The following is a 24,946-nucleotide window of genomic DNA, read 5'->3' as shown; positions in this document are numbered from 1 at the left end:
AGAAATGATACCTTTGCAAGGACACTCCTTTACTCTGAAGTAGGGATAATTTTATTGTTAATTTTCATTTCGATGTATTGTATACATTTGGTCATTAATAAATTATGTTTGAGGTATCAAAACTGCCTTTTTGTTCAAACACAGCAACGTGTGAACGGGTACAGCTAGTTAATTATATTTCATAGTAACTGGGTGATTGCTCGTACTGTAAATAAATAAATTAGTCTAGAGTTAAGGTAGATGAGGACCCAAGAATTTAGTTACAAAGTACCAAAAAGAAGTGTACCAACTGGCCAAAGAAAAAAGGAGGTAGATGTATGAATAGAATGTGTGCTAGAAGCACCTCCTACACATGTCAGAAAAAAATAATTAAAAAGTCAGAGCTCTGAGTGAATGGTCAAAACACATACAGTGAAAGGCAAGAATATCTTGGTTTAGCCATCGAGGCGAAGAAAAAAGAAATATATATATATTCTTGAAACACAATAAATGTAAAGGTTGAGAAGTCATGAGATTTGTTATCTAAATCGAATAGTCAAGAGGAACTAACCTCAAAGGATTGATATCTGAGAAGGCAAGGAAATTGTTAAACATAATTGTTACGGATTGTAAATAACCACTAATAAATTGCGTTGTTAATAGAAATTTTAAATGAGAAATCGATTAATTAATGTTTACAGAAAAAACTGCTTACCCAACGTTGTATGAAAGTATCTAATTGAAAAATAATTTAAAATTTAGATGAATTTCTAACATTTTCAATTGTCTCCTTTCATCACAGCAGCGTTTCCCAACCTTCTTTTTTTTGTCTCGCGTACCACTTGGTAGTATATCGTACTAAATTGTACCTCTTCGTAAAAATGGTTTTATTTCGTCAAATTTGTTATTTCGAGTGTGATATTTTATCATTAATATCTTTATTTGTATAGAGATACAATGTATCTGTTACAAAGGAGTTCCAAGTTCATGTTCACTTTATAAACTTTGTAAACTGTAAGATCTTAGTTTGAAAACTTGTTTTTTAAATAATTAAAAACTGCGTACATATTTTTCTCTTCAAAATTATTAATTAATTTACAAAGTTCTTCTTTAGGATTACTATATTTGTGCCCAAATCTTCTAAATTAAATTCTTTTAAGCATTCAACTACCTGTAAGTACCAATTAAATTTAATGTTGCTTGTATAGAGCTTACTCATTTACAATCCAGTCTCTTTAAGCAGATCTTTACATAGTTATCATTCAATTTCTGTCACATGATAATTCTATTAACTTTTCTTTATCTTTTATCGATAATGATGTAGCTTTTCCTAAATTTTCTTTATAGACGGGGGGGGGGGGTTGAAACCCAATTATCATTTGTGTTTACAGGTTTTGGGAAAATACTCCATGAAAGACAATTTTAATCCTGTTAAATGTGCTGGTATATTTTCTCATATATCTTGAGATAGACTAACCTTATTACTGTGCATATTAACAACTTACGGTTTCTATGATATTTTTATGATTTAATTTTTTATGTCCGCCATTATTGGATAATATTTCACGTACTACCAACCAGGTTGGGAAACGCTGCACCAGAGTATAGTTAGCCAATTAACTTTTCTTGGAGCCTAGTACAGCAAAGGCTAAAAGCATCCTCCATGAAATAAAAAAGTTGTAAAATACATGAAAAAAAATCATCACCTTATACAAAAAAAAAAAAGAAAATGTTATCTTTTTCCGTTTGGTTTAATTAACATTAATTAAAAATGTAAGAAACAGAAAACATATTAATTAATAATAACTTTACTTTTATTAATATTTTTCTAAAAATAGTATGCAAAATCATAATTCAATAAAACATTTGAATATATTTAAAAAAAAAAAGATATAAATTATCAGAAAAGGGAATATGTTACAACAAATCAACATGTTAACTGGATATTAAAATGTTATAACTAATCCCCTACTTTACCATCCCTCCTTAACGTTGGCTAGCCTGTTGCCAAGCTTTTAAAAGGCAATCAACTACCGTATATTTTCGCAGTGTTTAATTTATATCAGTTAAAATTTTTTTTTTTAACATGGTCGTATTAAGTACAGTTTTTATATGTTTAGTGACATTCTCTTTACAATATTTAATAAAAACTATTATATGGATTATAAGGGCTATAAATATGACTGCCAATATACCAGGTCCAAAACCTTTGCCAATTCTTGGTAATGCCCTACTTCTAACTAGAATTAGAACTTCTAAAGGTAATGATAGGCTATTTTTTTTGTGTGTGTAAATATTTGTTTCTTTGTTAGCTAAATAACAAAAATCACAAGGAGTATTCTAAGGAGAACAACATTTTGAAAAAGTTACGTATCTTTTCTTTTTTTGGGTATGAGGTTAATACTATTGCACCACTCAAATTCATTAAAAACTAATTTTTGATATAATAATAATAAATTTATTGCTTTCAAGTTTTCACCATAGCAAGAGGGTAAGCATACAAAGCTGATAACATATAAACATTACAAAATATTAATCTGACACTAGTGCTGGGTTCTTTGAAATCCTGTAAAATAACGAAATTTACATAAAAAATACTTATGGGTATAAGAAACCTTATTTAGACAATATAATGGAAATCTTCAGCATCTTAGAGAATAATTCGAACACAAAAGTACAAAAGAGGCAACAATAGTACATGTTTAAGCCCTACAATAATATCGATCTTACTCTTAATCCCTCGATAGTAAATTTACAAATAATGTTTGCTTTGATATCAACTAAGCACAATAATTTTTTCAAATTGAACTAAGTTAGAAACCTGCTCCTCTTGAAAATGAAATAGTAAGAATTTATTTCTCAGCCAATCTAAAATTCTGTAAAGAAATGACAAAAGATCGGTCCTTAGAACTAGCCTCAATACACAATTTACATTAGCTTTCAGGAAAAAATGTGTGCTTCAGTCCATTAATAAATAATCGAACAGATTTTTTAGAAGCTAGTCTAATCTCCTTACTGACTTCTTTAAAACAAGGATATGATTGAAATTATATAATTTTTGATATAGTTACAGGAGTGTTCATTTTAAGACGGTTCAAATGCATTTCATGCTTATACGGTTGATCTGAGCGAAAAATGGTAGAGGAAAAATTTGTTGCCCGTCACCTCTAGTTACAGAATATGTGACTTGAATTTTAGATTCCTGCCCGCATAAGCGGCTGACGCGCGATCAAAAGTGAGGGTTTGCAGTTGACCCCCCCCCCCATTTTCATATACACAGTTTTAAAAATTTATGAAAGAAACCGGAAACCGCAATTCGATATCTTCAAAATTAAAGGTGCTAGGCCATTTCAAAATCTGGTATTTATTAATCATATTTCAATTTTTTAACTTCTTATCAAAGAGAAAGAAGAGCACGCGATAGGTCATTTTTATGTATTTTTTCATCCCCTTTCTACTGAAAATATTGCCAAGACAGTAAAGCTAGTATTTTTCTTAATATCGGGAAATAAGTCGTTTTCCGAGTGATTTTTCTAAGAAAAATCAATTGTAAAGAGCTTTAGATGTTCTCAAGCATACAGAAAATGGGTAAAAATAATTTTCTATATGTTACAAACAAGAAGGTTTAATAATTATTTGGTAATTTTAGGAGAGTTGCGTTTAATTACCAGAAGTCAGAAGGTTATCAACTGCTCTCTGAATCTGGGGAGGCACCTTTGAAGGCACAGTACATGCTGCAAAAGTTGAATAAAGTGCATTATTTGATAAATTAAGGAATAAGTAAAAATATGAAAATTAAACAAACCCTTAATTTTGGACGTGCGTCAGCCGCGTATGCGGGCAGGAATCTAAAATCAAATCACATATTCTGAAACTAGAGGCGACGGGCAACAAATTTTTCCTCTACCATTTTCGGCTCAGATAAACCGTTTAAGCATGAAATGCATTTGAGCCGTCCTAAAATGAACACCTTGTATATAAGCCTAAACAGGCTTGAATTCATTTGAAATAAAGATGTTTTAAAAATTTTCATTTTGAAAAATTAATTTAAATTAATTTTGTTTAATTATTTTTATAAATAAATACCTGAATTCTGTTAACCGAGTTATTCACTAAGAAACCATTTTCAGTACATTGAAGCGAAACAGGAAATACTTCTTTTTTCCGTATTAAATTCCAACAGTTTATATGTAAAATAATAATAATAATAATAATAATGTAATACAGAATATGTAATAACATAATATTATAAATTCATAATATCTAAATGCCACTTGTAGCGGCGGGAAATTTCGAAAAAATAAAAAACACGTATTTAATCATTTTTAGTCTAGTTTATTATCAGTGATTGACCCATTTTTTTAAACCCCTGCATCTCGAGATACAGCATCCAACTTTTGTTTTTCAAATGGAACGTTATATTTTTTTGCATATTCTTGTAGTATTTGAGCTCCTAAAAAAAACAAAAAAAATTTTTTTTGAAATCGGTTAGGTTTTTCAAAAGTTATGGTTATGAAAAACAAATTTCAGTTTATTGTCAAAATTATGTTACTTTATTTAAAGAATCTGTTCAAACTGGGCACAATTAACGGATAGGCAAGCCAAAGCTCTGGACAAAGTCAAGAACTAGGCAGGCTAGAGTTATTTGACATTTCAGATCATCGACTGAAGCCACGGGATTAAGGTTACTGTACACTTTATTTTTTTAGATATCCCCACAAAAAATAGTCCAATTTGTGTTAAGTCCAGAGATCAAGGTGGCCATTGGATTAGGCAATGAGTCCCTAAGCACTTTTCATGGAAATTTCTGTCCAGATAACCTCGAAGCACTCTCGCATTATGTGCCGGGCAACCATCTTGTTGAAAATACATTTCTAGCCGACGTTGTAGAGGAACATCTTCAAGCAGAACTGGCAAAATGTCTCTTAAAAAAAAGTTAGATACCTTGCACACCAGTTAAGTTCTCTCTGTAGAAGTATGGGGCCGATTAGTTGATTTCCTAAAACTACACACCAAACGTTTTGTAGATAAAAACAACCTGAACGTCGAATAACTCTAGCCTGCCTAGATCTTGACTTTGCCACCATAAGTGCTGCTACACACAGAGTGTGGGAGTCCAGAGTTGATTTTGCCCAGTTTGAACAGATTCTTTAAAAAAAATAACGTAATTTTGACAATTAATTGAAATTTGTTTTTCATATTTTAAATTACCATAACTTTTGAAAAACCTAACTGATTTCAAAAAAAAAAAATTCGGAGCTCAAATACTTTAAAAATATGCCAAAAAAAAAATATAACGTTCCATTTAAAAAAACTAAGTTGGATGCTTTATCTCGAGATACAATGGTTTAAAAAAATCGATCAATCACTGATAATAAACTAGACTAAAAATGATTAAAAACGTGTTTTTTATTTTTTCGAAATTTCCCGCCGTTAAAAAAAAAAGTGGGTGGAGCATATAACTCTGGTCACCCTGTATATATTTTGTTTTTTCACGAAAACCTTGAATTAATACGCAGTAAATTTGATTAGAAAACCTGAATCCAGTCATTGAACCGACGTATTTTCCCATTTATAATCTCTTTACAAAGTAAAGTTAAGTAATTGCCTACTTTTGTTTTTTAGGCGGGGCTTAACGACCAACTAGATAGCGAAAGCTCATACTTTTATTATTAACATTTTTTTCTAACAAACTAAAAGTAGTTTTATACATGGGATTAAAAAAATAATTAGAGATATCCTACTTGTAAAACCAAGTTTTGTAATCAATTGACCAAAGCCCTGACTCTCTTTACAAAGTATATCCAGCAATATTATTGGCTGGCAGAATTAATACTTTACAAAGAGATATCTTAAATGTAGATTTCATGTACAATCAATCCTTCAATGGCGAACGATCTATCTTCATTTTCCCCAGATATTCTTGCGAATTTATCAAAAATATAATAATTATTACTTTTAAGATACGAGGGTCGTTTGAAAAGTCCGTGCAAAAATAAAAACTACTTAATTTTTTGGGGTAAACCTTTTTTATTTTTCAACATAGTCTCCTTTTAGGCTTATACACTTCGTCCAACGCTGCTCTAGTTTGTTGATCCCTTCTGAATAATAAGATTTGTCCAAGTCTGGAAAATAGCCGTTCGTTTCTGCAATCACCTCCTCGTTTGAATAAAATCTTTTTCCCGCCAGCCATTTCTTCATATTGGGGAACAAATAGTAGTCCGAGGGAGCCAAGTCTGGAGAATAGGGGGGATGTGAAACGAGTTGGAACCCTATTTCCATTAATTTTGCGACCACAACTGCTGAGGTGTGAGCTGGTGCGTTGTCGTGATGGAAAAGGACTTTTTTGTGGGCCAATCGTGGGCGTTTTTCTTGCAGCTCGGTTTTCAAACGGTCCAATAACGATGAATAATATGCACCTGTAATAGTTTTACCCTTTTCCAGATAGTCGATGAGGATTATTCCTTGCGAATCCCAAAAGAAAGTCGCCATAATCTTTCCGGCCGAAGGAACGGTCTTCACCTTTTTTGGCGCAGATTCCCCCTTGGTAACCCATTGTTTAGATTGTTCTTTGGTCTCAGGAGTGTAGTGATGTATCCATGTTTCATCCACATTGACGAAACGACGCTTAAAGTCATGCGGATTCTTCTGGAACAGCTGCAAACCGTCCTTGCAACACTTCACACGATTTCGTTTTTGGTCAAGCGTCATCTTGCGGATAGCTTTGTCATGTCCAAATGTTGATGCAAAATATTATGTACCCGTTCATTCGAGATGCCCACATCACTAGCAATCTCACGCACCTTCACTCTTCTGTCATCCATCACCATATCATGGATTTTATCAATGATTTCTGGAGTAGTAACCTCAACAGGGCGTCCAGAACGTTCAGCGTCACTTGTGCCCATATGGCCACTCCGAAAATTTTGAAACCACTTATAAACTGTTCTAATCGAAGGTGCAGAGTCACCATAATGTTTATCAAGCTTCTCTTTAGTCTCCTGAGGCGTTTTGCCTTTCATAAAGTAGTGTTTAATCAACACACGAAATTCTTTTTCGTCCATTTTTTGAAAATCACTCGACTTCCTCGAATCAAACGAATGCCAAACACAAAGAAATAGACCGATCTGGCTGAAACTTGGTGTGTGTTCTTCCAAGAGACGCTACTAACTAAACATAACCTCGATACGCGCCAGTGGTGCTATCTCTCTGACTTTGCACGGACTTTTCAAACGACCCTCGTAAGGCGCTTCAACATCTAAGGTTATTGGCGCCCGGAGCTTTTTTTTTCAGTGTTTCAGTCTCTCGTTACAGACAACACGGACAGTGAGCTGTAAGAAACTCCTAGGAAGAGAAAATCTAAGGGTCAGCAGCTGGATTCGAACCCGGTTTCTCCTCGTGGAAGTCCAGTACGCTAACCCTTTCCTGAGTGACAACTTAAACCAGTGTTTAGTATGATTTACTGAATCAAGTAAACTACTTCACAAATACACTTCTTCTTTTAAGTCTAAATTAAGTATTGATTATAGCATTAACCGAGAAAACAGCAATCGAACAAATTTTTCCGCAATGAAACCCTGTTTTGCTCTTAAAGTAGAATATTACAATAATCACACCATCTATTTAGCCTAATGTACATAATTTGTTTGATGAAATTGATTATAGAATTAAAAATGTTTATCTTACAATAATTTTTAGGGCCAGAATAGTTCTAATTTTTATGCAGAAGTTTTAATTTCATTCTACACCAAGAAACCGGAATATCATCAGAATTCCATATCTGATTATATAAATCTCCTTAACAAAAACTTACAGTTTAAAATGTTAAGTATAAGGGTTGATTAAACGCCAAAAGGTACACAAATCAGCAGGTAACCAACATTTCATTCATACTTCATTGATATTATTTAAGTAATTTTACTGCATTAACTTTTTATTAAATTTTTTAGAATTTATTAGATGTCGCAGACCCTTATGCTGGCCATTTTCATCTACAAAATATTTTTTTTTTTTTGCGCATCAACAGCTGAGGTTATTAGCGCCCGGAGCTTTTTCCAGTGCACTGCCGGCCTCCGGACAGTGTTCTCTCGTTACAGACAACACTGTCCATCACCGGACAGTGAGCTGTAAGAAGCTCCTAGGAAGAGAAAATCTAAGGGTCAGCTGCTGGATTCGAACCCGGGACCTCCGCGTGGGAGTCCAGTATGCTAACCTCATAGCTAATCCCTTCCCTTACAAAATATTTGTTCAAGTAGCACTGTAGATTGACTATAATATCTATTTTATATATCTCCCTAATTTTACTTATAGTAAAATACTGGTATAATTAGCTGTCCTAAAAACATGCGTATCTTATTTATTTTACTAAAAATATGCATATCATATTTATTTTATTAAAGCGAATTTGGGAATTTTATCTTTTATAGAAAAAGAGAAAAAAAATTGTCAAAGTTGGGTGTTTTCCAACGTTACGCTTTTTCGTGCAGTTTTTGACGATCAACCCTTATACAACTGTCCTACCGGACAGTTTTAATTACAGTCAATCTACAGTGCTACTTGAACATATATTTTGTAGACGAAAATGGCCAGCATGAGGGTCTGTGACATCTAATAAATTCTAAAAATGTGAAGGAAAAGTTAATGCAGTAAAATTACTTAAATCATATCAATGAAGTATAAATGAAATGATGGGTACTTGCTGATTTGTGTACCTTTTGGCGTTTAATCAACCCTTATACTTAACATTTTAAACTGTAAGTTTTTGTTAAGGAGATTTTTGTACCTTTTGGATAGATTTATTTATAGTTTTATAGAGGGTTGCAAACAATAACATATTTACACAGCATAAACATTTATGAATATATCCTCCCTCTCCTGGCTCTGCGTATAGTTAGCCTTTAGATCCTGAAACATAAGTAACTCCGACGGACCCCTCATCCTTTCTCACCTGGGCTTGGGACCGGCTTGGCGGACTTAGTCCGTCAGTTAGTTTAGTCACGTATAAAAAATAAAACTACAACGCATATATAATATAATAAAGTAAGAGCAGACCATCGCTTTACTGTTATGCAGGGGAGCCCTAACCCTTTCATCCTCCCAAATTTTATCAATTCGAGCTAAGATTTACAGAGTTATCAGTAATAATAATATTGGAGGGGGCCTTACATACATTGGGCGAACTCCCCTCCCAAATATGCACAGCGTCGAGACCTCTAAAATGCAAATCTACATAAAATTTTGAATAATATGACACTTCATTCATGAAAATCGGTTCACGCGTTGATAATTTGAAACGATTGCTATACTTCCCCTTAACAAGTGAAAGAGCAGACCGTCGCTTTATTGTTACAAAGGGGAGCCTTAACCCTAACATCCTACCAAATTTTATCAAAATCAGGCCAAGATTTACAGAGTAATTAGTAATAATAATTTTGGAAGGGGCCTTACATAAAGGGGGCTAACTCCTCTCTCATTTGATGTACAGCGTCGAGACCCCCAAAAGGCACATCTACATAAAATTCCGAATTGAATGACACCTCATTCATGAAAATCGGTTCTCGCGTTTAGGCGCTACGTTGTTTACAAAAAAGGTAACAACAACAACAACAAGAACAACAACAATTTTTGAAAATGTTGTTTTTGCGCAATTTTCACATTGCTTTTCTCGAAAACTAATAAATCTATGTTATTACGAAAAAATTACAGTTATAAAGGAGGATTTGCACTATATTTTAAAGAAAATTTGGGAATTTTATCTTTTATAGAAAAAGAGAAAAAAATGCCAAAGTTGGGTGTTTTTCAGCGTTACGCTTTTTCGTGCAGTTTTTGACGATCAACCCTTATACAACTGTCCTACCGGACAGTTTTAATTTAGAAGATATTTTATCAGATTCAAGATACTGGGTAATTATACCACTCATTCCGGATTAGGTCCCGTTTGAGGCCTTCATCAACTTAAACAATTCCATATCCGGATTATTCGTGCTCAGACATATACACAAACTATTCTCTGGCCAGAAAAAAATTAGTCATAAATCTAATTCCAATACACTCCGAAAATTCCGATGGATTTCTTAGAGTGGCCAAACAAGCTTTATTTTTACAAAGGCAATTAATAATATTGAAATAGTAAACTTTATCAATTAAAGTTTATATTTCCAATCACACCTAAATCTTCTCGAGCCTTGGCTGCAAAAGTGGAGAATCAAAGTAACCGAATTGAAATCTAAATACATAGTATTCACTCTAAACAAGAAAACTCTCCCTCCTCTCTCCTTCCACAATACTTCTATACCAATTACTAACCAAGTACGATATCTCGGACTACATCTTGACAAACGACTAACTTGGAACCCACACACGAGACTCACAACGAATTGACCCTCAATCTGAGGTATAAAATGTTGAAAAGGCTACTGGACAAACGATCAAAACTGACCCTGACGAACAAACGAACATTATATACCGCCCTACTTGCCCCAATATGGACGTACGGAATACAACTCTACGGAACATCAACCGAGTTCAAATCTTACAGTCTAAAATCCTAAGAACAATAGTTAACGCTCCCTTCGACGTCTCCCATCACACAATACACTCTGATCTAAATATTCCACTCGTCTCTGAAATAGGCCCAATCTCGCTACACAAAACTCCACTCAAATCTAGAACAGTCATTACAAACCTGTGATCCACAACATGTCTACTACAAGCACTTCCTTCAAATCCACAGTGCAGACTAAAGCGGCAGTGGCCATGCGACCATCTCAACATATTACGCCGACCTCCTAGGATGGATGCTGTGCAAGCTTGCCAACGTGGCGGAACTAACAGCTTCCATCACTGGATGGTCGTCGTCCACTCCACTCACGCCCCTTGGCGAACATGCATGTTGCGCGCACGTGTATGTAAATGCATATAATATATGCGTGCACGTGTATTTGCGCCATTTCCTTACTCTCATTTCTTTGGCTTGTTGTATTTATTACAGTTACAAAATAATTAAACAATAATAATAATAATAATAAAAATTATATTAGTTTTAGTGACCGTAAAAGTATTATATTAAGGATTCAAATTGGCTAGGAATCGGTCCAAATAAAAACAACAATTCGCACAGCCACGCCCTGAAAAAGGCAATATATTTGACGAAAGTTAGCAAAAAGACGAGTTGTTTGTTTTTTATTTGAACCGATTCCTCGCCAATTTGAATCCTTAATTTATCAATTTAAGTATGGCCAAATTATTTACTAATCCTGAGCAGTTATGATTCACAATTTACGTGATTAGCTCTTAATTATTAATTATTGTTATTTAATCTCTTTCTTAGCGGATGTTTTCCATGAAGTATACTCTTCTTGGGAAGTCTGGTATACCATTTTATAAAAGCTACCTTGATTGCTTTTGAAATAATTTCTCTCTCCGCAAAGATAAGAATGCAATTCTTATTTGTCTTCTTGTTCGTATCTCTGATTACATCAGCTTTCGTCGTGCTATTGACCATTAAACCAAAATAAAATTAACTTTGTTATTATGTAATTAATTATGAGCCTCGTAATCAATGAATAATAATAATCTGGAAATTACATTAAAAAGAAAACATCTACACTGTTTTTGTACAGTGCTCATCGTAAATTGAATGTAACACTTTCAGCTATGTATGCCTCGTAAGTGTTGAATTATGGGAAAATAACACTTTTCATTACCTCAGTGCAGTTTTTCCACTTACAATGGAAACTTTCTGTGCCGATATGTTATTGTTTATTCGGCCTAACCGTCAAAAATCAGGTCAATGCGCTGATGAATAGCGAATTTATTAGATTTGTAGTTACACATGTGTACTCCTATAAAAGAAAGAATATTTCTTCATATTTACAGCATTAGATCTCTCATCAGTGAATTCTTCTAATAGTACATTTAAGGTTTCAAGGCATTTAGATATTGACGGATATGCTATGAACAGTATGATGACGTAAACGATTAACTTAGAAAACAACTGTATATGGTTGAAGTACTTAAAGAATTTCTTACAATTAAATAGTTGTTAGTTAAAGAATTCATCTTCCCTAGTAAATTCTTCAGTCCGAAACCGGTCTGACAAGAAAAGAAATTGCGAGAAAAGATGGATACGCCGAATTGTCTAACAAAGAGCCCAACCTTACGTACTACAAAAATCATTTAATAATATCTTATTCTAAATTAATGTTAATTTTCAATAAAATGACAGGAAAGACTTTTTTAAAGTTATAATAAGGCCCTTAAATAATCCTGAAGACCTTCTTTGAATTCTGAAGAGCTTTTGTGACTTAAGGAAGCTTAGCTGAGATGAACTGCTGGAAAATTTTATGCGAATACGAGATTATGCTCGTACATTAGAGATATAAAAAGGATCCTGAGTTTAAGATTAAGGAATATTAAGGATTAAAAGGAACCTATGCCCCATGGCATCGCAGCCAAAAGAGCTTATTGTGCCTTCCCCTTTTGGATCTAGTGGACGAAACCACCCCTACTAAGGATGTTGAGGACTTCCCCTACTAGTTCTTTTTGTTCTATTATCTCCTTTGGTCTCAAAGATCCAAAGGTTTCACAGCGCAACCACTCGATTGCAACGCAATCGATCAGCTAGTGAGAGGCCGTTTCCTTCTCTTCCTGACACAATCTGCACAACGGTTCCAAGCTAATAAGCCCCCACCTTGTACAGAACTGCTTCCTGAACCTACCATGCCCCCGTGAATAGGCCTGTGATCGTGCCCAAGCATAGAGTCTCTTCGGCTCTTTTTTTTTACACAGCCAAGGCATCATAGTCTTGGAACATCTAATCAGAAACACATAACCCAGTTCTTTCAGTGCTCTCTCCTGATCCAGTCTCTTGAGAGCCACACGAACTTCACTCTTGACGATTCCCAGGACAGGTTCCGAGCCAATGAAAGAAGCTCCGTTCCTGGCAAGCTGATTGGCTGGGCTGTTTCATTCCTCTTAATCCCCACATGGCCTGGTACCCATTCCAGCCAAACTTTATTGTGCCGAGCCAGTTGTTCCAGGGCCTTTCTGCACTGTTCCCAAACCAGGGACAAGGAAGTTCTGAAGGAAGTAAAGGCCTTCAGTGCAGCTTGGCTGCCCGAAAAGATGCAAATCTCTACATTTGAAAACATTGTCTAACAGCTTTTATTAACAGTATTGCTTTTATTATTTTTTTTTTTAATGTAAAAATCAGGGGACATAAAAAATATGTTAGTGTAAACGGTGTATTTTGTTATATAAAAGTTCAAGTGCATTTTGCTGCAAGTACTTAGTTAGAATAACTAAAGAAATACCGTTTATTCCAAACGAACACGAAATATACTTTTAGCATGTTCTAGACTCTAGTTCGTTTGGTGTAAACGCACTTTTGGGATGTAAAAGTATTTACTACTGTAATCGGGAGGGACATACGAAGTTATAGTCTTCTCTGTACTATTTACGTCCTCCCTTTCTCTAACTATATGTAATCTTAGCAGGAGGCTATGGTGAAGCCGTATTCTGTACATTCTACTTCTTGTTCTGTTTTGTTTTCTTTCTTAAATTTCAACTTATTAAAAGAAAACTATCACATTAATAGTTTTTAATATTTATGTTTCAGAAACATTCCAATTCATAATCGAACTATGTAATACATACGGCATACTTACTGGCTTGATAAAATTTTGGGTTGGACCTAGACTTGGAATAATAGTAACAAATCCAAAACACATTGAGGTAAATGAGTTAAGGCGTCATATCGTTTAAAAAGGCGAAAACCTGTGTGTAACCTCTTTTAGTAATGTTATAACCTATGCCAAGTACTGGAAGATAACCTAGTATTATCGTCCACTATTTTCCTTGGTACTGTGTTTATTAATTATTTAAGTTTACTCTTAATTTTAATTGACTTTTTATCAACTAATGTTTATCCACTGCCAAATAGCGTAGTAAAACATTTAATCATTTCTGTATCTTGCTCCTAGTTAAAGAGAATATTTTCAAATTTTCGAAAACGATTTAACTCTAGAAACAGTGATTTTGAGGAGGTGTCTTGAGTCTAAAAAAAAAAAAATGGCCTGGACATTTGTAATTTATACTCTAGCTCCATAACGATGAATCGCAGGGAACTCAAACTTTATATATTTAATGGAATATAAAGTAATTATACTATAAAAAAAAAAACTCTTACTTAGTGCAGGGGTAGCCAACCTTTTGCATTCTAAACCCCAATTTTTTAATATTATCTTACGTTCATAGTTGGTTAGTAGAGATAATGATAGAATTTGCTTCGCTTAAGGAGGGTAAAAGGTAATAACTTCATCATAGCAGTAAAATTTAGTTTGTTTAAGCCAGTTTAATGGAGCATCAATCTAAAATCATTTCCTGAATGAGAAGATGTTCCCATCATGACAGTGCTTTTTATCTGCTAGCTGCTAGAGAGTCCATCGTTTGGTGAAGATAACTCTGGGACCACGGTTTTTGGCACTGAAAGCAGCAGAATCAACTTGAAATTTGGACTTATCTGCTAGAATCTGCTTGGGCCACTTGTAATTATCTAATGTAATTAACGGGCTAAAATTTCAAAGAAGAAAATTATATTTCTGAAAGCCTAAAATCCTAGTTTTTTTTCTTCTAGATTCCCTCGATTTTCTTAGAAACTTATTTAAAAAAACCTAATAACTCAAATAATCGTGTAAAGACTTAATTTGGCTTAAAATGTTTTTCTTACTATGGATTTTAGATATGTTTTTGCAAAAACTGGGATCTTTTAGTTTCAGTCTAAAGTGAAATTAACTAAAGGATATTTCACCGAATTAAATATTATATATTAATTATAACGAATGAAATATTATACTGCATTTCCGTATCTAAGAGTCAGAAAAGTTGTATGAGTTTTTAAAACATGTTTTTTTTTTTCAGACAATTCTGACTAGTCCAGCTGCATTAAAGAAAGATCCAATCTATAATTTTGCTGGATTAGTAGCAAATGGTATATTCGTTAGAAATGGTAATATCTAATCACGTAATTTTTTATTTATATTTACTTAAATTGAATAAATAATAATAATTTTCTTCCAATCAGGTCGCAGATGGGAAGAATTGCGCAAACCATTGAATAAATTGATGACTAAAAAGATAGTAGAATCAAATCTGAATATGTTCCATGAGAAATCTATAATATTGTGCCAAGTATTAAAGAAATATGCAGACTCAGGAGAAAGTTTCAATTTAAGACATTATGTTACAAATTTTACATTAGATGCTATATGTGGTTAGTTTACTTGTTGCTGGAATGTTGAACATATACAAAATAAGTATATAGTATTTAAGGCACGTCAACATCTGAGGTTATCGATTTACGGGGCTTTTTCGAAAGAAAATTTTAATTTTGGGCATTTTTCTGAGAAAGAGAATATTTTATATAAATGTTTATTCAACACACTGGCGACAAATGCGTCCTTGAGCTGGTATTTACAAAGCAATGTTGGAAATAATTATGATTTTGCCAGTTCAGACATCTTCTGCTCTTTAATACTAATAAATTTCTTTTAAAACATGCTTCTTATGTTGAGTTTTGATTGGTTTCCATTAAAGCATGTTTCTTCACTTGAGTATTGGTTGGTTTCCATTAAAGCCTGCTTTTTTTTTTAGTACTAATTAGTTTCCATTGAAAGCATGCTTCTTTTCTTTAATACTGTCTGGTGTCTACCATGTTTTCGTGAGACCACAAATAATACGCTGTTGCATTTTTAATCATTAGAAGCATAATTTGTATCTTTTGCTTCAATTCATATGAAAAAAAACATTTGTTGTGAAATAATCACTTTAATAGCTCTCCTTTAGTCTTAGAAATTAATCAGCTTCGAGCAAGCTTAGAAATTTCGGATAAATTTAATTTAATTGACGTTTATAATTTTCATGTTTGTTTCAGTAAAATTCTTAAATTTATAGTTCAATTTCAAAAGTGTACTTCTCCGTTTAAGGTACTCTGGGAAACCATAACCTTCTTCTTATTGCTTTGCTTGGAATGAAGCTAGAGTCTTTAATTTTCTTATACATTTACGTCTTTTCAGCTTCATTGGGAAGAAGTCTATTATTCTCATGAATTTAAATTTTATATTATGTACCTACATATGTTACTGTACGTTATAGTTAATATTTTATACTTACTACATTATGTAATTATGTAGTATGGAGAAGGAGTGCACATAAACTTTTTCACTGCAGTGACACTTGCTTTTTACGTCAAGGTTATAATAACAGTTGTACCAGAAACAAACATTTTATTGCTCACGTGCAATCATCACAGCTATCAACTCGTCCACATCAATTATTATATTCTTCAGTATGATCAAATCGTTCCAGCCAAGTAACACCTTAGTTTTTCTATGCGGCCTCATTCTCCCAAAATTTTATTTGTTATGTATTTACCCTTAAACAATAGACCAATCTATTACTACAGTGAATGTAACTATCCAGGCTCATGTAGCCTCACAAATCCAATTTTATTGAGGTGGCAAATTGGCCTTGATCTATACTTGAATTCTTTTGTACAACAGTAAACATGAATTTCCGGAATTTACGTCTCTTCGTGGTAAAGAACGCTAGCTGAGTGTTTATTTCCTAAATGAATTCTTTGTCGCCTATGGAAACTTCGATTTCAACACCGCCTGTGACTTAGCAAAAATAGCTAGAAAGCAGCATAGCAAACAACAGTACCAATTCTATTAAATTGGCAGTTTCCTGGACTGCTAACTCCAAGAAAAATCTTGAATTTAATCCTGGCATTGCTCCCACATTAACCCTCCTTATTTATTTTGAAATAAGAAAGGTTAATTTTAATTTAGAAGTACACACTAAATGTAAGATAATTTTTGTTATATAATATGATTACAAGATAAGCATGAATTAATGTTATTGTTACTATAGTACAAATCATTTCACAATTTTGTGGCTATAAAGGCAAAATTAAGGAGTATGTCGATCAATAACGTAATTATATCTTTGCCATAATCAATAAAAGTTCTTGATTAAAAATTAATATGTTTTAATTTCTTTTAGTTTCAAACTTTGGTTACGATTTGAATGAGCTCGAGAATGAAAGACATCATGTTTTAGAACGCATGGAGAGGTAATTTTATTTTCGTCATTTATTGATACATAATAATGTGTTCAAATAAATTGATGTATTTGTATAAATATTTGATGTATTATAGGATTGTGGAAATGGTTTTAGAACTAGGAAGCAATTTTATAAACATGATCTTTTTTCAATTGGTGAGTATCTCAGCCAATGGAAGAGCTGTTGTAAAGAGTAGCAGAGCTTATTGGAAATTAACTTATCAGGTTTGAATTAGTATGAATCAGATAGATAAGATCATTTCATGAATAACTTAACTATGAGTATCGTCTTAAACATTTTAATAATTGACTTTTACATATGATAACACAGATGCTATTGTTTGATAATTTTACTGGTTTGATGTATTTACGATATATTCTCGTAAATTTATAAAAGTGATTCCAATGTACAACAAGCAACTTCATCTTCGAAATTCTTATCGCTGTATAAGTTTGAAACCTTAAATGACTATAATATGGGATGAACTTAGCCTTAAACGCTTATTTCTTTACTTGACACTCAGAACATTTCATCTGATCACCAGTATGAATTACGCACATTTCATTATTAAACAATGTCACCGTCGGTAGATCTTGTTACCGACCTTGTTATCTTGTTGCCACGCACGGGTGTCCTGTCCTTTTACTCGACATTGCACAGGTATTAGATCGTATTTCATATCCGGGTTTTCTGTGAAAGCTCAAAAGTCTTAAACCTTGCAACGTACCTTATTCACAAGTCTTATTTCTCTTAACAGATTCTTCTGTGTTACTTAAGACTGGACGTATCATCCTTCTGTTCTACTCTTTGTGGGTAGCTGGTTTATCTCTGAGCTGTTCTATTCATTCTATTCTCCCCAGAACGTCCATCACATCTTAATTCTGTAGCTGTACTCTCTCCTTATTCCGAAGCAGTACAATTCAACTTGAACCTAAATTTATTGAAATAGTGAATTCCAACAATGGAAAATATGCAAGAACATAACTGTAACTCTCAAAAGAATAAGTTGTCTTCCTATTTATCTAAATCAGAATGAAATTCTTTCGGCTGTCACTGTCAAATCCAGGATCTTAGATTAAAAAACAACTGAAATGGTGTAACCTTATAATACTTAAATGACTATAGAAACGCTACTACCACCTAGCTCGATCGAGACGTACTTCAGTGTTTATTCTAGAACCGAAATATGGTTCATTCTAATTTGTTTCAAAATAGAATGAAACGTTATATTTCTCATTGCTTAAATGAGATACAATTCCATAGCGAAACAAGGGTATTCAGCTGGTTTATTGATATTATTATTATTTGTTTTGGCTAAAAATCAATTCGATGCAATGCTCACACGATTGACATTACTCCAATGATTGCAATTTTTAGTTCATCCAGGTAAACAGCATATCCAGCATCCATTACATAACCTACTTCTTTTTAAAATGCTTCAGGGCCTCTTTTTAACCTGTCAGTCCAGTTTTTGCTCTTAAGCCAAGTCGTTGGATCATTTACGTACTTATTAAAGAAATTCAATTGAGATAAAATTTAAAATCCCCTTCTTTGTAAAATCTTGTTACCGATAAACCTATAGGTATATATATTTTTTTAAACTTTGCGCTTTTTCGATGCTTTATAATGTACCTCTCTATACTGTATAGCTGGCAGAATTGCATACTTCTCTGTTATGGTACTTAAAGCCTCAATAAAGTGTCTTGTATCTTTTTTAGAAACATCTCAACAATAGATGCAGTCTTGGGTAGAAAAATCTCAAATGCAACAAGCTGAACTCTAATTTACGAACCCCTTTATAAAGTTCACTTTTCTGCATAACCCTACAGAATGCATTTTAAGAACGAACAATTCTTAGATATTAGAAAGTGTGATTTTGGTAATCATTTATCATTTAGATTTTTTTAATTTCTGCTTTTTTTTTAGATGTTACAAGCTAGATTGCAAGATAAACAAAAAATGGGAGGTACAGTACTATTATCACTTCTAATTAAACTTTAAATTACTCCTAGATAATTATGTGGCCATTAATTATATATTGCAGAAGATATAGATGACAAACCTATTTTCTATTCAGATGTTATCTTACAAAAAGCCAAACATTATAATCTTACTTGGGAAGAGACTGGTAAACTTGCGACTGACTTTCTTATAGCCGTAAGTATTTATTTATATTTCTTTTATGTTAGAAGATCCAAAAAAAAAAAAACACAGTTTCGAACAGTTATTAGCAAGCAAAATTACTATCAGTTTAAAAAAGCAACAATGTTTGAAGAAAACCTGATAGATATAAATTTTAAAATAATTATTATTGGGCACAATTTTTGAGAATTGAATCGAAAAATATATAAATAATATTGGATGTCAGTGACGAGAAAGAAGAGAAAGATGAGACCATGACAAGGGAAAATTTTTCTAAAGTCATAAGTTTATATAAAGTAAGTAGGAACTCAAGTAATAAAGCAACAAGTAAAAACGTTAAATTTGTTAATATTTGATATAAACATGTTGTAAACTTTTACTAGCAATCTCGAATCAAACAATTCAAACCTTAAATAAAAATTACCGAATTCAACTCGAAAGAAAAGTTAAATAGTTTGGTTTTATTAATACAGAAGTTTTAGAGAGTATTATCAGAGTCTTTCTCGAAAATCTTTTTGTTCTCTGGAAGAACAAAGCACAGATCTTTAAAGATATTTAAAACAAAATGTTACAGTGAAGAAAGATGAAGAATTACCTGTTCTAGTACCTTATACATATTGCATTAAATCCTTACGCCTTGTTGCCCAAAAATATTTACAAAAATTACTATCAGAAATTTGTTACAGGGATTTGACACATCAGCTGTGACCATGTCCTACGTTTTATTGTTGCTGGCCATGTATCCTGAACATCAAGAAGCTGTATATCAAGAACAACTAGATATTTTAGGAGAAGATCCAGAAGTGGTACCTACATGGGAACAACTATCCAAAATGTCCTATTTGACTAGAGTAATAAAAGAAGTCCTGCGTCTTTCCAATCCACCTGGGATATTCAGGAAATTAACCAATGATTTAGATTTAGGTAAGATATAAAAGACTATCTTAGAAAATAACTAAAACTATTCGGTTAAGTTATTCAAATTTCTGGTTGTCAAATTGCCAATCTTAGGCTTTTAACTTATGATTTGTATAAGAAACAAATCAATTCGTTTTTTTATAACAATCGCGAACAGCTGGCTAATGAATTTTTCTCAGGCATCGCTAAATCTGATCAAACATACTTACTTAAATAGTGTTCCTTAAATGAATTGAAGTTTGGACATTATTATAAAGTATACGAAGCGGCCAAATGTATAATTGATATTTTCAGTCCTGAATTTGTAATTTTATCCATTAGCCCAATTCTGGAAAAAAAATTACTCCTATTTCTTTAGAAGCGACTCTATAGAGTTACAAATTTTGTTTTTTTCTAACGATAACGGATGATTAAGACATTTTTTCGATAACGATGTTGAATTCCCACTTAACTGAAAGATAATTTTGGGTAATACAAAAATTTAAGCGCTCCAGTGCTTATATGTTTTTCTTAGGTTAGATCCCATTAAATGGAATCCGAGCAGTGTAACGCATAGTTTTAACTACATAATTACAATCTGTCTTCCAAGAAAATTGAAGATATTCGGTCAAAGAGAGGAATAAACATTATTTACTTAATTTTCATGGTTAATAATATTTTAACTGTTCCAGGAGAAGGTTATAAACTTCCTAAAGGATGCACGGCCTTCATTTTATTTTATTACCTACACAGAAACCCAACATTATGGGCACATCCAAACGAATTCTATCCAGATCACTTTCTACCAGAAGAATGTGCCAAAAGACCGAAAAATACATATTTTCCATTTAGCTGGGGACCAAGATCATGTCCAGGTAAATATATACGAGGTGTGTTCAATAAATAAGGTGAATTTTCAAATTTCGCGGGCTACGTACATTCGAATTACGAATGTTTTTTTTTTTATGTTGGTACACTTGTCTCGAACATATTTTCAAAGTTGTAGCTATATAGCATGTTTAGTTTGTATATGAGAGGCATAAATAAGGCAAGTGTTTTGCGAGTTCGGCGATTTTCTTCTGTCGAAAAAAATGGATCAACGAAGTTGCATCAAATTTTATGTAAAAAATGGAATTAAGTGCTCAAAAACACTTGAAATGTTGACAGTGGCGTACGGTGAGAGTACTCTGGGTCAAAAAAAGGTTTACAAGTGTTACAAGCTTTTCACAGAAGGTCGAGAAGATGCGAATGACGACGCTCGCCCTGGACGCCCCAGCACATCAACAACCGATGAAAATGTTAAGAAAGTAAAGAAAATTGTTATGAAGACTCGTCGAATCACAATTAGAGAAGTTGCTGAGGATGTCGGCATATCGGTTGGCACATGTCATGCAATTTTTTCTGAAATTTTGGGCATGAAGCGTGTGGCAGCGAAGTTCGTTCCAAAATTGCTGAATTTTGATAAAAAAAAAAACCGTCGCATGAGCATCGCTCAGGAATTGTTGAATGACATTATCATGCCTCAGCCACCGTATTCACCAGATTTGGCGCCCTGTGACTTTTTCCTGTTCCCAAAATTGAAGAGACCCATGAAAGGACGGCGTTTTGCGACGATTGAGGAGATAAAAACCGAATCGCTGAGAGAGCTCAAGGACATACCAAAAAGTGCATATCAGAACTGTTTCGAGGATTGGAAAAAACGCTGGCACAAATGTATTATATCTGAGGGGGACTACTTTGAAGGAGACCAAATAAAAATCGATGAATAAATAAATATTTTTTGAGAAAAATGAAAATTCACCTTATTTTTTGAACACACCTCGTATTTACAAATTGATCAATTTCCAAAATTTTCTTTAAATCATTGGGCAAATCCTCCTTTATAACTATGATTTTGAGCAAAAACCCAGACCTGTAAAAAATTGCCGAAAAACTGAATTTTCAGAAAATGTTCTTCTTCTTGTTACTTCTTTTTTTTTGCGCCTATTAAACGCGCGATCCGATTTTGATAAATGAAATCTCAATCGATTCGGAATTTCATTTAGATACGCCTTTTGGGGGTCGCAACGCTGTACATCGAATGGGAGAGGAGTTAGACCCATGAATGCAAGGTCCAATTCAAAATTTTATTATTACTAGTAATTCTGTAAATCCTAGCCCGATTTTGGTTCTTTGGTTAACGTTTAAGAGATGAATCCTTCTTGTTGAAGAGAGAATGATTTGCTTAAGTCAACCTAACCATATATTTTTTTTAAGGAATTTTTCTCTTCATTTATTGTTCAGTACAGAATCTAGTCTTTTACATTAAGTTTGAAAGATGATATCACGTAGGTGGCGGCCGTCAGCCGCGATGCACTCTTGAAGGCGAATTCTGAAGTTTTCAACCGCTCTTCTGCACATTTCGATGGGTATTGCCGAAACTTCCTCTCTAATTCTGTTCTTCCTGGGTATGTGGACGATGTTTAAAAACTGTGCAGTATCCCAATTTGGGATTATTGGTCCTTACTTTTTCGAGGATAATGGGCAAACCGTCACTGTCACCGCTGAGCGCTATGTGACAATGTTGGAAGAGTTTTTTGAACCTGAGCTGAATTGAGTGAAGCAACTAATCTGGGCGGCATCTGGTTCCAACAGGACGGGGCTACATCCCACACTGCTAGGATTTCAATGGCCGAGATTGAGGCAAGTGTTCCGCCAGCGCCTCGTCTCTTTGAGGGGTGACGTGGAGTGGCCTGCGCGCTCACCAGATTTGAGAGGTCTCAAACTCTTCCAACATTGTCACATAGCGCTCAGCGGTGGCAGTGACGGTTCGCCCATTATCCTCGAAAAAGTAAGGACCAATAATCCCAAATTGGGATACTGCACAGTTTTTAAACATCGTCCACATACCCAGGAAGAACTTAAGGACAGAACCAGAGAGGAAGTTACGGCAATACCCATCGAAATGTGCAGAAGAGCAGTTGAAAACTTCAGAATTCGCCTTCAAGAGTGCATCGCGGCTGACGGCCGCCACCTACGTGATATCATCTTTCAAACTTAATGTAAAAAAACTAGATTCTGTACTGAATTAAACAATATAAACATAATTTCTGTAAGTTGAATTGTTTTTGTTTTACATCCATTTAAAACCGGTTCATACCTTTTGCCCCACTCTGTATAATGTGGATGAACTGAATTTGAAAAGGTTCTGATGTAATAAAATTAGCATACCAATCATGAGTCTGTAATTTTTTGGCTTTCAATGATCATACCATTAAAAATTACCGACGTGCGTGCACGAATGGGCTAGATTTAAAGGGAGTCCCAGAACTTAATTGATGTTTTCTGTTCACAATAATTTAAGCAGCTAATCTTTTGTAAAATACAAATATAAGAATTTTTACCTTCTGAAAATAATAAACTAGTTTTGGGTCTGATTCTTTGTGTTTTTGAAAAATTGATTGTTGGTTAATAATTCTGTAAATAAATTCTACAAAATTATAATTATTTTTGAAATGAAATTAAATTTTGTATTCTAGACTAATCATTAAATTTGTTTTTTAGGAAGTATATATGCGATGGCAGGGAGTAAAGTGCTAGTTTCTACAGTTATTCGAAAATATAAACTTGAAACAGATTTACAATTTGATGAGTTGGAATTCAGATATTCCTTGTTAATAGAGATAATTCAAGGATATATGGTCAGAATTAAACCTAGAATTTGAAGAACCTAAAATAAGGTAGAAAACAAAATTATAAATAAATAAATACATAATTTTTTCATGATAATTAAATCAGTAAAACATTAGTATTTATTTATTTATTATTTTTTTGCATATAGTTATTAACTGTGCGTGATAATGATATTGTTCTTTTTAGGTTAAGGAATTTCAACAACTGTGAACGTGCGAAACCTTCCAGGGCAACGCTGGGAACCAAAATTATTGTCTGGACTTCAGCCAGGGATTTCCAATTTGTGGATCCATCGAGCTTTTCTTTTGGCCGAATCCTATCCTTACTTCCTTTGATTTCTATGTTTTTCAGTAATAAATGAAATAATAAATAATTTGGAATCAAGGTTTGCCTTTAAGAAATTATAAACTTTCTTTTGTCTTCCATATAGATTGTTTTGTTCTCTTTCATGCTGTGCAGGTGTAAATTTTAAAATTCAAGAACGGGATGTAAGTCATACTTTTACTTAATTTTTCAAGTTAATTAAAACATTTTTATAACAATTATTGATAACTCTTGTAGAATGTAGGTTAACACTTACTTTAATTTCCAAGTACCTTTTTCTACGGCCATCTTGGCTACATAATGTGCCCTTAATTCCCTACAATACCAACATGGGCTTCTTGCCTTTCATAATAAGTGGATATAATTTTAGTGTGGCAACGAAAATAATATGATTTCATAATTATCTAGTTTGTTAAAAAATTTACTAAGGAAAAGAAGATAACTTTTCCTTTTTTTAAGAAGAGTTCGCAGACGGAATTGAAACGTTCTCATAGTAGACAGTATCGCCACGTGGGTTAAAGGTGCCCGTCTACGAAAAGATATTTGAACATCCTCATGTGAGATTTAAAATTATGGAATAAATACAGAAAAATAAAGAATAATATAATTGAAATTCGTAGAGATTCTACCACGATATTTGATTAAAATTTAATTAAACTTTAAATAAATAAACTTTAGTTTCATATCTTCTGTCGAATTAGCTCATAAATATGAAATCTAGTTGCAGCGCTCTGACCTTAAACTTAACCTGAACCAGGCAAGTGGCCTGGCCAACGACCCTGGCCTAGCAGCCGCTGCTTAAAAATTAAT

The 24,946-nt window shown here is 33.4% G+C and overlaps 1 protein-coding gene across 2 annotated transcripts; it reads left to right on the top strand.

The window, feature by feature from the left end:
• The first annotated feature begins 2,112 nt into the window (after nucleotides 1-2,112).
• On the top strand, nucleotides 2,113-24,196 carry LOC141447112 (cytochrome P450 4c3-like). Of its 2 annotated transcripts, XM_074114315.1 has the most exons (12): nucleotides 2,113-2,240; nucleotides 13,598-13,713; nucleotides 14,899-14,986; nucleotides 15,062-15,250; nucleotides 17,041-17,110; nucleotides 17,196-17,325; nucleotides 19,028-19,067; nucleotides 19,146-19,258; nucleotides 19,930-20,167; nucleotides 20,833-21,015; nucleotides 23,684-23,859; nucleotides 23,999-24,196. In XM_074114315.1, exons 1-11 carry the CDS (start codon nucleotides 2,159-2,161, stop codon nucleotides 23,842-23,844), a joined length of 1,410 nt encoding a protein of 469 aa, XP_073970416.1. In that variant the 5' UTR covers nucleotides 2,113-2,158; the 3' UTR covers nucleotides 23,845-23,859; nucleotides 23,999-24,196. The 2 variants fall into 2 exon arrangements, with proteins under 2 accessions (XP_073970416.1, XP_073970417.1); XM_074114316.1 differs by lacking the exons at nucleotides 2,113-2,240; nucleotides 13,598-13,713 and adding an exon at nucleotides 13,933-14,136.
• Nucleotides 24,197-24,946: the final 750 nt, after the last annotated feature.

The sequence above is a fragment of the Rhodnius prolixus genome, unplaced genomic scaffold (genome assembly GCF_049639745.1).
Source record: "Rhodnius prolixus isolate KJV_2025 unplaced genomic scaffold, Rpr scaffold_7, whole genome shotgun sequence".
In the NCBI taxonomy this organism is placed as follows: Eukaryota; Metazoa; Arthropoda; class Insecta; order Hemiptera; family Reduviidae; genus Rhodnius; species Rhodnius prolixus.
This window is presented reverse-complemented; position numbering and strand designations above follow the sequence as displayed.

Coding starts and splice junctions, on each gene's coding strand:
- LOC141447112 (XM_074114315.1), top strand. CDS start 2,159: ATGACTGCCAATATACCAGGTCCAAAACCTTTGCCAATTCTTGGTAAT. Junction 13,714..14,898: donor CAAATCCAAAACACATTGAG/GTAAATGAGTTA, acceptor TTTTTTTTTCAG/ACAATTCTGACTAGTCCAGC. Junction 14,987..15,061: donor TGGTATATTCGTTAGAAATG/GTAATATCTAAT, acceptor TCTTCCAATCAG/GTCGCAGATGGGAAGAATTG.